Source organism: Suncus etruscus, chromosome 10 (genome assembly GCF_024139225.1).
Source record: "Suncus etruscus isolate mSunEtr1 chromosome 10, mSunEtr1.pri.cur, whole genome shotgun sequence".
NCBI classification, from domain to species: Eukaryota; Metazoa; Chordata; class Mammalia; order Eulipotyphla; family Soricidae; genus Suncus; species Suncus etruscus.
Window position 1 is genome coordinate 36,261,593 of NC_064857.1, and position 13,334 is coordinate 36,274,926.

General features: G+C 49.8%; 1 protein-coding gene and 1 pseudogene across 14 annotated transcripts in view; both read right to left on the bottom strand.

Moving 5' to 3' along the window:
• Positions 1 to 11,351, bottom strand: part of TPM3 (tropomyosin 3) — a 40,958-nt gene extending 29,607 nt beyond the window's left edge. For 7 of the 14 annotated variants that reach the window (XM_049782323.1, XM_049782324.1, XM_049782325.1 and 4 more), the window contains exon 1: positions 1,165 to 1,380. In XM_049782323.1, the coding sequence (XP_049638280.1) occupies positions 1,165 to 1,296 (132 nt within the window). In that variant the 5' untranslated portion in view covers positions 1,297 to 1,380. Of the gene's footprint in view, positions 1 to 1,164; positions 1,381 to 9,943; positions 10,070 to 11,234 lie in introns of those variants that run through there. The other 7 variants (XM_049782315.1, XM_049782316.1, XM_049782317.1 and 4 more) reach the window with 2 other exon arrangements.
• A 1,495-nt stretch (positions 11,352 to 12,846) lies between these two features.
• LOC126021645 (uncharacterized) lies at positions 12,847 to 12,946 on the bottom strand (annotated as a pseudogene).
• Between the last annotated feature and the right edge of the window lie 388 nt (positions 12,947 to 13,334).

A 13,334-nucleotide genomic window follows, 5' to 3' on the forward strand; every position in this document is an offset into this window, starting at 1 on the left:
AGGTCCCTGATGGCAGGCAAGGGACTTCCCTGGTGGCCCTGGGGAAACCTGAACAAAAAGGTCTTTCCTACCCCTTCCAGCAACCCAGGCCCACATCCCGCACTGGGACTCCCAAGGGGCCACCCTCCGCCCACCAAGAGTCCGGGGGAGAGGCCGGAGAGATAGCTAGCACAGCGGTAATTAGTTTGCCTTGCACGCAGTCGAATGGGGGTTCGAATCCCGGCATCCCCTATGGGTCCCCCCAACCCCGAGTCTGCCAGGGGGCGATTTGAGTGCAGAAAGCAACCCCCTGAGCGCCGCCGTTTGGTGTGACCCCCAAAAAAAAGTCTGGGGGAGGGGAAAGCGTGGCGAGGGCTCCCCAAAAAGAGGAAAGGGGCCCTGGGCGCGGGAGGATGGGAGGGGCAGCCGTGGGCCTCCAGCTCCCCCCGGGGCGAGGGCACCGCGCGCTTCCTCCAGGCCTAGTAGTGCTGCCTCATTTCCTGAACTGGGGGTGTAAGGAAAGGGGTTGGTTGTATTTGTGTGTGTGTGTGTGGCCTCATTTCCTGAACTGGGGTATAAGGGGTTCGTGTGTGTATGGCCCCATTTCCTAAAGTGGGGGTGTAAGGTGTGTGTGGGGGGCTCGTTTCCTGAACTGGGGTGTAAGGGGTTCGTGTGTGGCCACATTTCCTAAATGGGGGTGTAAGGGGTGTGTGTGTGTGTGTCTTGCCTCATTTATTTTAACTGGGGGTGTAAGGTGTGTGCGTGCAGAAAAGCTGCCAGCACGCCAGGCCTGGGACTTTCCGGGTGCCTCCTTGCACCCCGAGTCGAATGCCAGCTCCTCCAGGCCCAGGAGACTCCAGCACGCGGGACGGGGGTTGCAATCCCGAGTTGCGGGGGTCCCCTCAAGCCCCTTGCACGAGCCACGCCCGGCCCCCCCCCCCCCGAGGGACGAATGAATGAGCCAGAGCCCGGAAAACCGCTCCCTGGACCTCGCCGGGCGTCTCACTTCCGACCCCAGCGGGCCAGCCCCACCCAAGTCGGGCTCCCCAACTTCTAGCCCCCTCAGGCTGCCGTGGCCCCCACCAACCCGCGCTTCACCGCGGAGCAAGGGCAAGAAGGAGCACCCAACCGGCCGACGACGCCCACCGACCGCACCCCGAAAACGCGGCCCCGGGGAGGGGGTACCTGTTCCCGGGCCCGCCTTTCTCCCTCCACTTCCCGCTGCAGGCGCTCGGCCCTCTCCTCCGCGTCGTCGGCCTGCTGCTGCAGCACCTGGATCTTGCGCTTCACCGCCTCGATCGTCGTGATCCCGGCCATGGTAGCTCTTTGCCGCACCCCGACCGACCCCGCTCCCCGCTTCCCTCGCAGCCTCGCCCGGAGCGGCTCCTCCTCCACCCACTTCCGCCTGCTCCGCCCTGAAATGCCGGAACTCGCCCGCCGACCGGAAGTGGTGCTGCCCCGACCGGAAGTGGCGCGCCCTATCTGCGCGGGTATGCCAAAAGGGGGCGGGGCTTGTGAAGCGAGCGGGTGGCGTGGTTTTGTGAGAGGTGGGCGGGGTCTGGGTGGGTGCCATGGTGACCACGCCCTCTGTGCGGGGGGCCAGCTAAAGAGGGCGTGGCCTGTGATGTATTGAGGGGCGTGGATTAGTTAGTAGGCGTGGTTCGTATTATGTGGGCGGGTCTTGGTCGATGCCATGGTGACCGCGCCCTCTCTGCGCGGAGCCGGCCCAAAGGGGCGTGGCCTGCGAAGTAGCCGAGAGGCGTGGCTTGTAATGGGCGTGGTTTTGACGTAGTGTGGGCGGAGTCTGGGTGGGTGCCATGGTGACCGCGCCCTCTTTCTCTCTGTGCGGGGCCGGTCAAAAGGGGGGGGGGCATTAGTTAGGCTAGAGGCGTGGCTATGTAAATGTGGGCGTGGTCTTGGTGGGTTCTCATGGTGACCGGAAGGCCTGTCTAGGCCTACAGGCCTCAAGGCTCAAGCCCACCAGACTGACACTCCCGAAACCAGCTGTGGACTCCACACTTACCCTCTCTCTCTTCAACGGTACAGACCTTCCCAAGGTTCACGACCACTCACTTTGGACCCCCGCCCCCAAAGCAATCAGGACCTTAAGAGACACCTGACGTTATTATTATTTTTTTTTTTTTTTGGTTTTTGAGTCACACCTGGCAGTGCTCAGGGGTTACACCTGGCTCTGCGCTTTCAGAAATCACTCCTGGCAGGTTCAGGGGGACCCTATGGGATGCCATATGGGATTTGAATCACCATCCTTCTGCATGCAAGGCAAACGCCTTACCTCCATGCTATCTCTCCAGTCCCTCACACACCTTAGATTTTGGAGGGCTTCCTCCTGGAGGCCAGCGCCCCTCACTCTACCAGGCCACACGCGGGTCGGAAGAGGACCTGAAAAAGAGCTGGAGAGATGCAACCAAGAGGGTCTTTCGTTCTAGTTCTCCTTCGAGTGGGCACATAGATCGGTTCTGGATTCGGAGGGAAGTTTCTTTTGGAATTTACTTTGTTTGCCTGTGTGTACCAGCCAGCTCCAAATTTTGCAAGGATTCTGGCCTCAGTGATTTACTCCTCGCTGGATCTGTAGTGTAGAGGCGGGGTAAAGGTGGGTTTTTTGCCTTGGACGTGCCCAACTCTGGCTCAAGACACACCCACTATTATATATGTTCTCTGAGCCCCCCAGGATTGGACTCTTATTAGCACAGAGACGGGAGAAAGACCTGAACTCCACTAGGTATGGCCCAACCCCCATAAAATTAAAAAAAATATCATCAGTTATAGTTCATTTTATAGGCGAGGAGGATGCCTCATGCCCCCACTTTCCATCAATTCCCAGATGCTTTCAACATCAACAGAAGAAAAGTGCTCTGAAAATGATTGTGGAATTGAGCCTTCAATCTTGAGATAAAAAAATTTGAGGTGGGGCGGAGAGAAGCATGGAGGTAAGGCGTTTGCCTTCCTTGCAGAAGGTCAGTGGTTTGAATCCCGGCATCCCATATGGTCCCCTGAGCCTGCCAGGAGCGATTTCTGAGCATAGAGCCAGGAGTAAACCCTGAGCACTGCCGAGTGTGAACCAAAAACAAACAAACAAAGATTTTTTTTTTGTTTTTGTTTTTGGGCCACACCAGGCAGCACTCAGGGATTACTCCTGGTTTTGCGTTCAGAAATCTCTCCTGGCAGGCTCTGAGGACCATATGGGATGCTGGGGATGGAACCTGGGTCCGTCCCAGTTGAATGCTGCAAGGCAAATGCCCCACCGCTGTGCTATCACTCTGGCCCATTGAGTTATAAATTTCATCAATTTCACCCCATTTCTGCTTCCAAAAACCACAAAGGAGCTTTAGAAGGTGCCCCAAATGACATAAAGGTATTTGAATTATTTTATCTTCCCTTGATTTTATGCATTTCTTCCATTTTCCCAATAACAGTAATGCAACTCTAGAGAGTTAGATTGTGGGACAGGGGCCAGAGAGATAGCACAGCAGTAGGGTGTTTGCCTTTCATGCAGCAGATTCAAATAGACAGTGGTTCAAATCCCAGCATCCCATATGGTCCCCCATGCCTGCCAGGAGTGACTTCTGAGCACAGACCCAGGAGTAACTCCTGAGCATCAATGGGTGTGACCCAAAAACCAAAAATCAAAAACAAACAAAATATATATAGATATAGATTATGGGACAAACTAGAATTCAGACTTCTTGAGCTAGAGACGTAGCTAGGTGGTCCGAGCTTTCCTTTCATATGAGAGGCCCCAAGTTGATCTCCAGCACCACACAAAGAAGGAACATTGACTCCAGGTCAGAGAGCATCCAGGGATTAAGACAATTTGTACATAGCTCACCCAGGCTCAATCCCAGGCTATATATGATCCTCCAACCCCACTAAGAGTGACCCCTGAGCACAGATGAATGTGACCTCCCCACCACACACACACACACACACACACACACACACACACACACACACACACACAACACCTGTTAGCCCTTGGGGCGGTAGCTAAAAGGATTGGAGTCCAATGTTCAATTTTTGTGTGTGTGTGTGTGGTTTTTAGGTCATACCCGGCAGTGCTCAGGGGTTACTCCTGGCTCCATGCTCAGAAATTGCTCCTGGCAGGCTCGAGGGACCATATGGGACCCTGGGATTTGAACCGATGACCTTCTGCATGAAAGGCAAACACCTTACCTCCATGCTATCTCCTTGACACCACCTGAGCCTGAGCACCACTGGAGCTCAAGACCTGACTTCTCAGGACACAAATAAAACTATGGGCCCCCAACATACCCTAGTCCCTAGCCCTGGAATGGATGATTGGTAACACCATGCTGCCCTCTGTCTAATTCTGCAGATGCTCCCTGTGGAGGTTGTCTTGTCACCTTTTAGAAAGACTAAGCAATGAGGGGTCAAAGAGAGAGCACAACGGGTAGGTCTTTTGCCTTGCACACAGCCAACCCAGGTTTGATCCCTGGCATCCCATATGATCTCCCAAACTATCAGGAGTAACTTATGAGCACAAAACCAGGAGTAACCCCTGAGCACCACTGGTGTGACCCAAAAACTTTAAAAACAAAAAATAAGACTGAGCAATGAGATGATGATTGGGGGTGAAAATAATAAGTTCCTTAGAATAAGTTTAATAATATAGATTTGGGGGGGGTGGTTGGGCCACATCCGGTGTTACTCAGGGGTTACTCCTGGCTGTCTGCTCAGAAATAGCTCCTGGCAGGCATGGGGGACCATATGGGACACCGGGATTCGAACCAACCACCTTTGGTCCTGGATCGACTACTTGCAAGGCAAACACCGCTGTGCTATCTCTCCGGGCCCAATAATATAGATTTGTTCCTGGAATGGAAAGGATGATTTTGTCTGAAGTGCAGTAAACTACTTTGATGAACTTAAAATGATACCAACTCTCAGTCAGTCCTTGTCTTGCACACAGCCAGCCTGGGTTCAATATCCAGCATCTCACATGATCTCCCAAACACTTTCAGGAGTGAACTCTGAGCACAAAACAGGATTAACCCCTGAGCAAGTCCATAGTTGCCGGATGTGGTACCAAAATGAAAAATAAATAAAAATGACTTTACCTCTCTTTGAAAGGTTAGTCAAGGGCCTGAGAGATAGCACATCGGTGTTTGCCTTGCAAGCAGCCGACCCAGGACCTAAGGTGGTTGGTTCGAATCCCAGTGTCCCATATGGTCCCCCATGCCTGCCAGGAGCTATTTCTGAGCAGATAGCCAGGAGTAACCCTGAGCACCGCCGCCGGGTGTGCCCCCCCCCAAAAAATATGAAAGGTTAGTCAAAAGGTCTATGATATAGATATAAAACATCATACCGCCTTCTGCCCAAGGAAAGACCCTCAAAGGAAAGACTCTTGTTGAAAGCAAGAGTATTTTTTCAGAGGTTGATAGATTGCTATGACTTCTTTTTGGGCCAGAGGAAAAGGTGGCTTGTTTTTGTTGTGTTCTTTTCAGGGGGTGCCAGGAATTACTCTTGACAGTGCTGAGGGAACCATATGGAATGCTGGGGATTGAACTCAGTTGGCCACGTGCAAGGCAAATGCCCTACCCGATATGCTACTGTTCCAGGCCCCACATCTACCTATTTTTATTTATTTACTTATGGCTATGCACTCAGAAATTGCTCCTGGCTTGGAGAAGCATATAGGCCGCTGGGGGATCAAACCACAGTCCGTCCTAGGTCAGCATGTGCAAGGCAAATGCCCTATCACTTGCGCCATTACTCTGACACCTCCATTTACTTGTTTTTTTTTTTTTTTTTTTTTTTTTTTGGTTTTTTGGGCCACACCCTGTGACGCTCAGGGGTTACTCCTGGCTATGCGCTCAGAAGTCGCTCCTGGCTTGGGGGACCATATGGGACGCCAGGGGATCGAACCGTGGTCCGTCCTAGGCTAGCGTAGGCAAGGCAGGCACCTTACCTCCAGCGCCACCGCCCGGCCCCCATTTACTTGTTTTTTAAGTGTATAGATCAATGGCAATGAGGACACCCATATTACAACTCTTTCTAATGCCACTGCAATCCATATGGTCCCCCAAGCCTTCCAGGAGTAACCCCTGAACACTGCTGAGTGTGGCCCCCCCCAATTTTTTTGGGGGGGTCACACTGGGCAGCACTCAGGGGTTGCTCCTGGCTCTAGGCTCAGAAATCGCCCCTGGCAGGCACAGGGGACCATATGGGATGCTGGGATTTGAACCACCGTCCTTCTGCATGAAAGACAAATGCCTTACCTCCATGCTATCTCTCTGGCCCATCCCCCCAAATTTTTTTTAAAGAAAAGGTAGATGTGGGGCCAGAGTGATAGTAGAGCAGTAAGGCATTTGCCTTGCATGTGGCCAATACAGGATGGACCCTGGTTCAATTCCAACCTTCCATATGGTCCCCCAAGCCTGCCAGGAGTGATTTCTGAGTGCAGAGCCAGGATTAACTCCTGAGCACTGCCTGGTGTGACCCAAAAACCCAAAAAAAAAAAAAATTTAAAAGAAGATAGATGTATGTGAGACCACAGTGATTGTATAGCAGGTAAGAAGCTTGCTTTATACAGAGCCAACTTGGGTTTGATTCCTGGCAGCCCATATATCCCCCAAGGACTGCAGGGAATAATTTAAGAGTGCAAAGCCGGGGCAGAGAGAGATAGCATGGAGGTAAGGCGTTTGTCTTTCATGCAGAAGGTCATCAGTTCGAATCCGGCTTCCCGTATGGTCCCCTGTGCCTGCCAGGAGCAATGTCTGAGCATGGAGCCAGGAGTTTCCCCTGAGCACTGCCGGGTTGACCCAAAACACACACACACACACAAACACACACACACACACACACACACACACACACACACACACACACACACACACACACAAAGAATGCAAAGCCAATAGTAATCCTTGAGCATCACCAGTGTGAATCCCAAAGAAGAAAAGAACCTCTGGAGTAGAGCAAGCCTAGGTAGAGGATTGGTTTATATAGATATAAAACAGTTTGGGGCCAGGAAGGTGGCGCTAGAGGTAAGGTGTCTGCCTTGCAAGCGCTAGCGTAGGACAGACTGAGGTTCGATCCCCCGGTGTCCCATATGGTCCCTCCAAGCCAGGGGTGATTTCTGAGCGCATAGCCAGGAGTAACCCCTGAGCGTCAAACGGGTGTGACCCAAAAACCAACCAAACAAACAAAAACAGTTTTACAACAAGGTCAGAGAGAGAGAGAGAGAGTACAGCAGGTAAGACGCTTGACTTGCGGGGCGGGGACGGGGATAAAAAAAAAAAAAAGACGCTTGACTTGCAGACAGCAAACTCAGCTGAGCATTTCCAGGTGTGGTTAAAAAAAAAAAGTAGGTTGTAAAAGCAGACAAAGTTTACCCCATAAATACCTTTATCTTCCCTGTGGCACAGACTAGATTGATTCTCTCTCTCTCTCTCTCTCTCTCTCTCTCTCTCTCTCTCTCTCTCTCTCTCTCTCTCTCTCTCTCTCTCTCTCTCTCTCTCTCCCCCCCCCTTTCCATTTCTCTCTCCCTCGTTAAACTTGTTTGTTCTTTTTGTTGTTCCTAGAAACACTTCCTCAAGCAGCATGAGCTGCTTTCCCTTAGGACTTTCCCAGAGTTGTTACCCAGCGTCTCAGTTTCATAAAACTGTTATTAAATCTGACCTTTGTTGGGGGCCGAAGTGATAGCATAATGAGTAGGGTGTTTGCCTTGCACACACTGTCCCAGGTTCAATCCCCGGCATCCCATATGGTCCCCTGAGCACTGCCAGGAATGATTTCTGAGCACAGAGCCAGGAATAACCCCTGAGCGCTGCTGGGTGTGGCCCAAAAATCAAATATATATATATATATATATTAGAGGGAGGCTATAGTGAATAGGGCATTTGCCTTGCACACAGCCTACCTGGGTTCAATACCTAGTATCCCATAGGGTCCTCCAAGCCTTCCAGGAGTGATTCCTGAGAATCGAGCCAGAAATAACCCTCTGAGCATTGCTGGGTGTGACCCAAAACGAAACAAAACAAAATTCCGAGGGTAGTTTTCTTCCAAAATTTATTCTCCATTTTCCCTTTTGGTAAATATTTAGGTTGAAAAAGAATGAAAGCAGATGATTGTGAAATAATATGAAATGAAAAAGATAATTCCTTTCTCAAATGGGCAAATTGTATCCCAGAGTAAAGTCTGACAATGACATCCTCTCCCTCCTAAGCTCAATAATTCTGTCACATCTCTGGCATGAGGGCAGATGCCCACACGAGCTAAAATAAGTCAACTCATTTAAGATGAGGGCTGGTGTGACCTCTTTATTTCATTGTGAAATCTGAGCTGTTCTACCGGTCAGATGAGAGATTCTCTCCTAATACAACTATCTACAGGCCAACGATTGGACACAAAAGCTTAGAATGTGCCATGGGATAGGGTAGGGATAGGGAATAGCCACCTGATTTTCGAATCCTCATCCCCTCTCTGTTTTTTTTTGTTTTGTTTTGCTTTGTTTTTGGTCACACCCAGCAGCGCTCAGGGGTTACTCCTGGCTCAACACTCAGAAATCCCTCCTGGCAGGCTCAGGATACCATAAGGAATGCCAGGATTCGAACCACTGTCCTTCTGCATGCAAGGCAAATGCCCTACCCTCATGCTATCTCTCCAGCCCCAGTCTTTTTTGTTATGTTTTGTTTTGGGGCCACACCCGGTTTCTTTTGGCTCTGCACTCAGACATCGCTCCTGGCAGGATCAGGGGACCATATGGGATGCCAGGAAAAGAACCCAGGTCTGTTCCAGGTCGGCCACTTGCAAGCCAAATGCCCTGCTGCTGTGCTATCACTTCAACCCTCATCCCGTCTCTTTGTATATATTTTTGGAAAAGATAATTAAAAGTCTGGTCTGAAAATGGAACAAAAATAAATAGGACCTCTACAGATTTGGAGGTAAAGGTTTTGTGTTTGTGGACCACACTCCCAGCTTAATGTTCACTCAGACATTGCTCCTGGTACAGCTCGGGGGACCCTTCTGTGCTGGGCCCTCCAGTATGCATCTAACTATCTTGCTGACCCAGTTTCTACACGCTTTAAGAAAAAAACAAAGGGGGCATAGTGGCGTTTGCCTTGCAGGCAGCTGATCCAGGACCAAAGGTGGTTGGTTCGAATCCGGTGTCCTATATGGGACCCCGTGCCTGCCAGGAGCTATTTCTTTTTTTTTTTTTTTCTTTTTTTTTTTTTGTGGTTTTTGGGTCACACCCGGCAGTGCTCAGGGGTTATTCCTGGCTCCAGGCTCAGAAATTGCTCCTGGCAGGCACGGGGGACCATATGGGACGCTGGGATTCCAACCGATGACCTTCTGCATGAAAGGCAAACGCCTTACCTCCATGCTATCTCTCCGGCCCCCGCCAGGAGCTATTTCTGAGCAGACAGCCAGGAGAAAGCCCTGAGCACCGCAGGGTGTGGCCCAAAAACAAAACAAAAACAAAAACAAAAAAAAATTGAAAAAGAAAGTGGGCTGTTTGCATGTGAGAGCTCTGGAATTAGTTTCCAGCACAATCAGATCCCTGAGCACCACCAGAAGGTGATCCAAACATCATCGGGGGTGGTCCAAAACCAAAATGTGTACTTTCAGGGCTGGAGAGATAGCATGGAGGTAAGGCATTTCCTTGCATGCAGAAGGACTGTAGTTTAAATACTGGCATTCCATATGGTCCCCTGAGCCTGCCAGGAGCAATTTTTGAGCATAGAGCCAGGAGTAACCACTGTGTGCTGCCGGGTGTGCCCCCCCTAAAAAAAAAGTGTGTACTTTCAAAAGGTTATACTAGCATGTAATAATGTGATAAGAAAAATATATATGGCATATGTGTCTCTGCTCTGAGTATGTACATGAATATATCTGTCCAAGTGTGTTTGAAACTTAACCTTTTACCATTAATGTCAGTATATAGAGATCAAACCTAACAGTCGCTGCCATCTCTAATACTCACATCAGCTGCTTTCTTCTCTGCCAACTCCAGCTTTTCTTGGGCATCCTTCAAGGCTTCAGAATATTTGTCCAGCTCATCTTCTGTTCCTTTAAGCTTCTTCTGCATAGCTGCTAGTTCATCCTCCAGCTGTAGGAGCCCCAGCATCAGAGACGTTATACACTACCATAGGCACAACCGCCTAGACCAATATGCTGACCAACTGCTGAGCCCCAGACCAGCAAAGCTAAACAGCTTATCCCCCAGCCACTTCCAACACACTGATCCAGAGCCAAAGAGATAAGACAGCAGATAGGGCACTTGCCTTGATGTGGCTGACCCGGGTTTGAGCTCCAACACACCTTATGGTAATCAGAGCTCCACCAAAGATAGAGCCAGAAATAAGCCTGAAGCGTTGACACACTGGTATGGTCCACAAACAAACAAAAAACATTATGCTGCTCCAAGAATCTTGTCATGACCTTGGTCAGAGATCTTATAACCTCTGGCCCTAAGATAACCAAGCCTAATGCTTGTTGGGTTCTTATCTAAGACCCAAGCATAGTAAACATCTAAGGGTTCAAATATCTGGTACTTTGTTTAAGGGGACCAAGGTCTTGTATACCGAGGACTGAGAGGCAATTCCCCCTCTATTCCAAACATTTTTTACTTTCATCTTAAACCTGGAACATGCAATATGATGCAGGGCAACTGCTGACATTCCCAAGGTCACTGTCAGTCTGAAGCTGGTACTCTTTTTTGTTTGTTTGTTTTTGCTTGTGTGTGTGTGTGTGTGTGTGTGTGTGTGTGTGTGTGTGTGTGTGTGTGTGTGTGGTTTTTGGTTCACACCCGGCAGTGCTCAGGGGAAACTCCTGGCTCCATGCTCAGAAATTGCTCCTGGCAGGCACTGGGGACCATATGGGAAGCCAGATTCAAACTGATGACCTACTGCATGAAAGGCAAACGCCTTATCTCCATGCTATCTCTCCGGCCCCTGTTTGTTTGTTTTTTTGTTTTTGGGTCACACCCGGTAGAACTCAGGGGTTACTCCTGGCTCTACGCTCAGAAATCGCTCCTGGCAGGCTTGGGGGGAATGATACGGGATGCTGGGATTCAAACAACCATCCTTCTGCATGCAAGGCAAACACCCTACCTCCATGCTATCTCTCTGGCCCTAAGCTGGTACTCTTGATGTCCTCTGCCTATTCCAAAGGACTAGGGGAGGAGTCCTTCTTGCCCAAAAAACTTAAGCTGATCCCAGAGGTCACTCATCCCCATCCCCAGCAGTTCGGGAGAGCCTTGTCCCAGGAACTACCTGCTTGCTCCTCTCCTCTGCCTGCTTCTGCTCAGCCTCTGCTTGCTCTGCCCGGTCCAGGGCATTCTCCTTGTCCAGCTTCAGCATCTGCATCTTTTTTTTGATGGCCTCCATCATGAGCGGTGAGATGCTCCCCTGTGGAATGGGAGACTGGGACAGGAAGGAGGATGCTGGGGGGGATGATTGGTAGCTCCCCAAACCACAGAGCTTTTATCTCTGCTCAGGGTTCCACCTCTCCTCCCTAATATGGTCTTGCCAGCCCCTCTGTCCCCTCATTGTCTCCTGGGGGAGAAGAGAGTGAGATACTTGGATGCACTGATGTGTCACCAGCAAAGAAAAATCTGGAAACAGCTGAGGCTGGTTTTAGAGAGTTTTAGTGGGGGCGGAGGGGGAGATGTTGTCCTTGACCCTGAAACTTTCCACTTACTCAGGGCAGCTTTCTATGGGGGCAGTGAGAACAGGGCGAGGGAGGGCGAAAAGGCAGAATTAGAGAAAAGCATGCAGTTACATCAAGAAAAGCAGTTTCACTCAGAGGGTCTTGATCTTCCCTCTTCTTGATGGAGCCATGCAGGGTATTGATGAGACTGAGTTGTACCTTTTGATTCCTATTATTCAAGGTTTGATTCCTATTATTCAAGATCTATTATTATAGATCGGTGAGGTCATCCTTGATCCTTGACAATCCCCCAGAGCCACAGATCAAATGGCTGTTGCTATTTTGGAAGCCTTTATAGTTTTATTTATTTTTTTGTTTGTTTTCTGGGTCACACCCGGCAGCACTCAGGGGTTACTCCTGGCTCTGTGCTCAGAAATCACTCCTGGCAGGCTTCGGGGGACCATATGGGATGCTGTCTGGCTGCGTGCAATGCAAAAGCCCTACTGCTACGCTATCTCTCCAGCCCATATTTTTAATTTTTTTAATTTAGAAAAATGAGGGGTAGGAGTTGGGCCCACATGATGATACCCCTGGTTGAACTCAGGGGACCCAAACTAAAGGCTCAGGGGATTGGACTCTGGTCAGTTACATGCGAGTCTGAGTCCCTACCTGCCTATATTATCGCTCCAGCTCCTATTTTGAGAGCCTTTTGTGAGCAGGAGATATGGTTCCTCGCACCCCCATCTCACAAGGAAGAACTGAGCAACGAGGGTTTGGGATCTGGAAGGCCCTCTTAAGCTTTCAAGTGGAGGAGAGGAGTCGGGGAGAACCAGAGTCCTCCAGAGAGGGCCACCCTCTGTCTCCTTTAGTGACCTTTAAATAGGATTTTTTGATTCATACCAAGCAGTGTGTGTGTGTGTGTGTGTGTGTGTGTGTGTGTGTGTGTGTGTGTGTGTGTGTGTGTGTGTGTGTGTGTCTTCTCCCCTTGCCTCCCTTCCCACTCATGTTCTAATCACCATCACCAACTCTCTTCTCCAGGGCTTAGCTCTAGGCCATGTTCATCCTTCCACAGGGAGCTTTGTCACTGAGAGTGGCAACTGATCTCAGCACACAGACACCATCTGATCTGAAAATACGCCAGAGGAGAGATGGGCACTGTTCAAGGTGACCAGAGCTATTGGGGGAGAATAAAAATGGCTCCACTATTTCTGATAGCATTTCATTGAATTATTCTTTTAAAATATGGAATGTTTCATGAATTTGCGTGTCATCCTTGTGCAGGGACCATGCTAATCTTCTCTTCCAATTTTAGTATATGTGCTGCCGAAGCGAGCACGCATTTCATTTAATTTTACTTGTTGTTTTGTTTTGTTCTTTGGTGTTTTTTTTTACTTGTTGTTTTGTTTTGTTCTTTGGTGTTTTTGCTTTTTTTGTTTTTGCCACACTTAGCAATGCTCACCATTTCAGGGCTTACTCTTGGCTCTGTGTTCAGAATCATTCCTGGCAGGGTTTGGGGATCTATAGAGGATGTCAAAAATTGAACCCAGATCAACCACACACAGGGTAAATGTCCTGTCCACTGTATTGCCTTTCTGGCCCTGAAAATCATTTTATTTTATTTTATTTTAGTTTAGTTTATTCTTTTTTTTTTGGGGGGGGTCACACCTGGCAGTGCTCAGGGGTTCCTCCTGGCTCTATGCTCAGAAATCACCCCCGGCAGGCTC